This window comes from Physeter macrocephalus, chromosome 7, assembly GCF_002837175.3.
Source record: "Physeter macrocephalus isolate SW-GA chromosome 7, ASM283717v5, whole genome shotgun sequence".
NCBI classification, from domain to species: domain Eukaryota; kingdom Metazoa; phylum Chordata; class Mammalia; order Artiodactyla; family Physeteridae; genus Physeter; species Physeter macrocephalus.
In genome coordinates this window covers 146,930,062-146,931,232 of record NC_041220.1, presented here as the reverse complement: position 1 = coordinate 146,931,232, position 1,171 = coordinate 146,930,062, and the positions used below count along the sequence as shown (strand labels likewise).

The 1,171-nt window shown below is 69.7% G+C and overlaps 1 protein-coding gene across 3 annotated transcripts in view; it reads left to right on the top strand.

Annotated features, from left to right (window-relative positions):
• Positions 1–1,165, top strand: part of GTPBP6 (GTP binding protein 6 (putative)) — a 22,154-nt gene extending 20,989 nt beyond the window's left edge. For all 3 annotated transcript variants that reach the window (XM_024115485.3, XM_055086286.1, XM_055086287.1), the window contains one exon: positions 392–1,165. In XM_024115485.3, coding sequence (XP_023971253.1) covers positions 392–515 — 124 coding nt within the window. In that variant the 3' untranslated portion in view covers positions 516–1,165. The remainder of the gene's footprint in view (positions 1–391) is intronic.
• Positions 1,166–1,171: the final 6 nt, after the last annotated feature.

Here is a 1,171-nt window from a genome sequence, read left to right as displayed (position 1 = left end):
AGGTGCTGCGGGGGGTCGCACGAGGAGCGGGGCGGGGGGTCGCAGCAGGCGCTGCGTGGGGGGGGGTTGTCGCACCAGGCGCTGCGCGGGCCGGGGATGTGTCGCACCAGGCGCTGCGCGGGGCGGTGGGGGGGATCGCACCAGGCGCTGCGCGGGGCGGGGCCCTTGGCCTGGGCGGGGAAGGCGGCGCCAGGTGGGGCCCGGGAGCGACGCGGGGCAGCCGCGTCCCCCGCAGCCGGTCAGGCTGCTCAGGCGGGGAGCAGGTGCCCGGCCGCTTACCCGCACGCCGGGGCCATGGGCGATGCCACCCACCAGGAAGAGGGAAGCCTCTATGGGGACTTCGGGGCTCCGTCGGGGCCGCCCGTTCCCAGCAAACGCGTCTTTCTCCCAGCTGGCTGCATCAGGAGGCCACGGTGCAGGCGGTGGACGTGAGGCCTGAGGCCGGGGTGGCCGACGTCAAGGTCATCATAAGCGACTCAGCTTACGGCAGGTTCAGGAAGCTCTTTCCAGGGTGAAAGGACGCCCAAGGGTGGGCGCGCTCCCCGAGGACTGAGGGGGGCTCCCCGGGGGCCGGGGGGCTGCAGCGTTCCCGCCTCAGAGAGAAGCGGGAGCGCTGCGTGGGCCCTACACCCCCGCGGGCCTGGCGGGAGGGCCGGTGGGCCTGGGAGCTGGCGTCGACGGTGGGACTCTGAGCGGCTCCGGTTGACCGTCAGGGGCGTCTGGAGAGCTGACGTCCCGTCCAGGGTGCTTGAGCCGCGAGACAGTAAAAGCTGTGTGTGTGCTCGTGAGCCAGCCTTTCCGGTTCTTCCGTGCCGGCCGCCCGGCAGATGTCCTGCGAAGGCTGGCCGTGAAGGAGGCAGGGCCGGCTTCCCCGTGCGCTCTTCGTCCAGCGTTCACGGCTGCCAGTCCTCGCCTTTCCCCGCGGTGGCGTCGGGGGTAGAATTATAATGTCTCCAGACAGCCCGGTAAGCAGGAAGAATCTCCCCGTTTACAGGGCCAGGCGGCCGGGAACACCCATCACACACCCGTAGTTGTCTTTACCCAGAGGAAAAATACAAGTTCGGGCATCTTGTCGACAAGCAGGGAATCACATCCTGGGGCCAAACTCCCCCACGGTGAGGCAGGACCCCTTCCCGATGTTCACTTTGCAGAGAGGCTCCAGGGCCCCCAG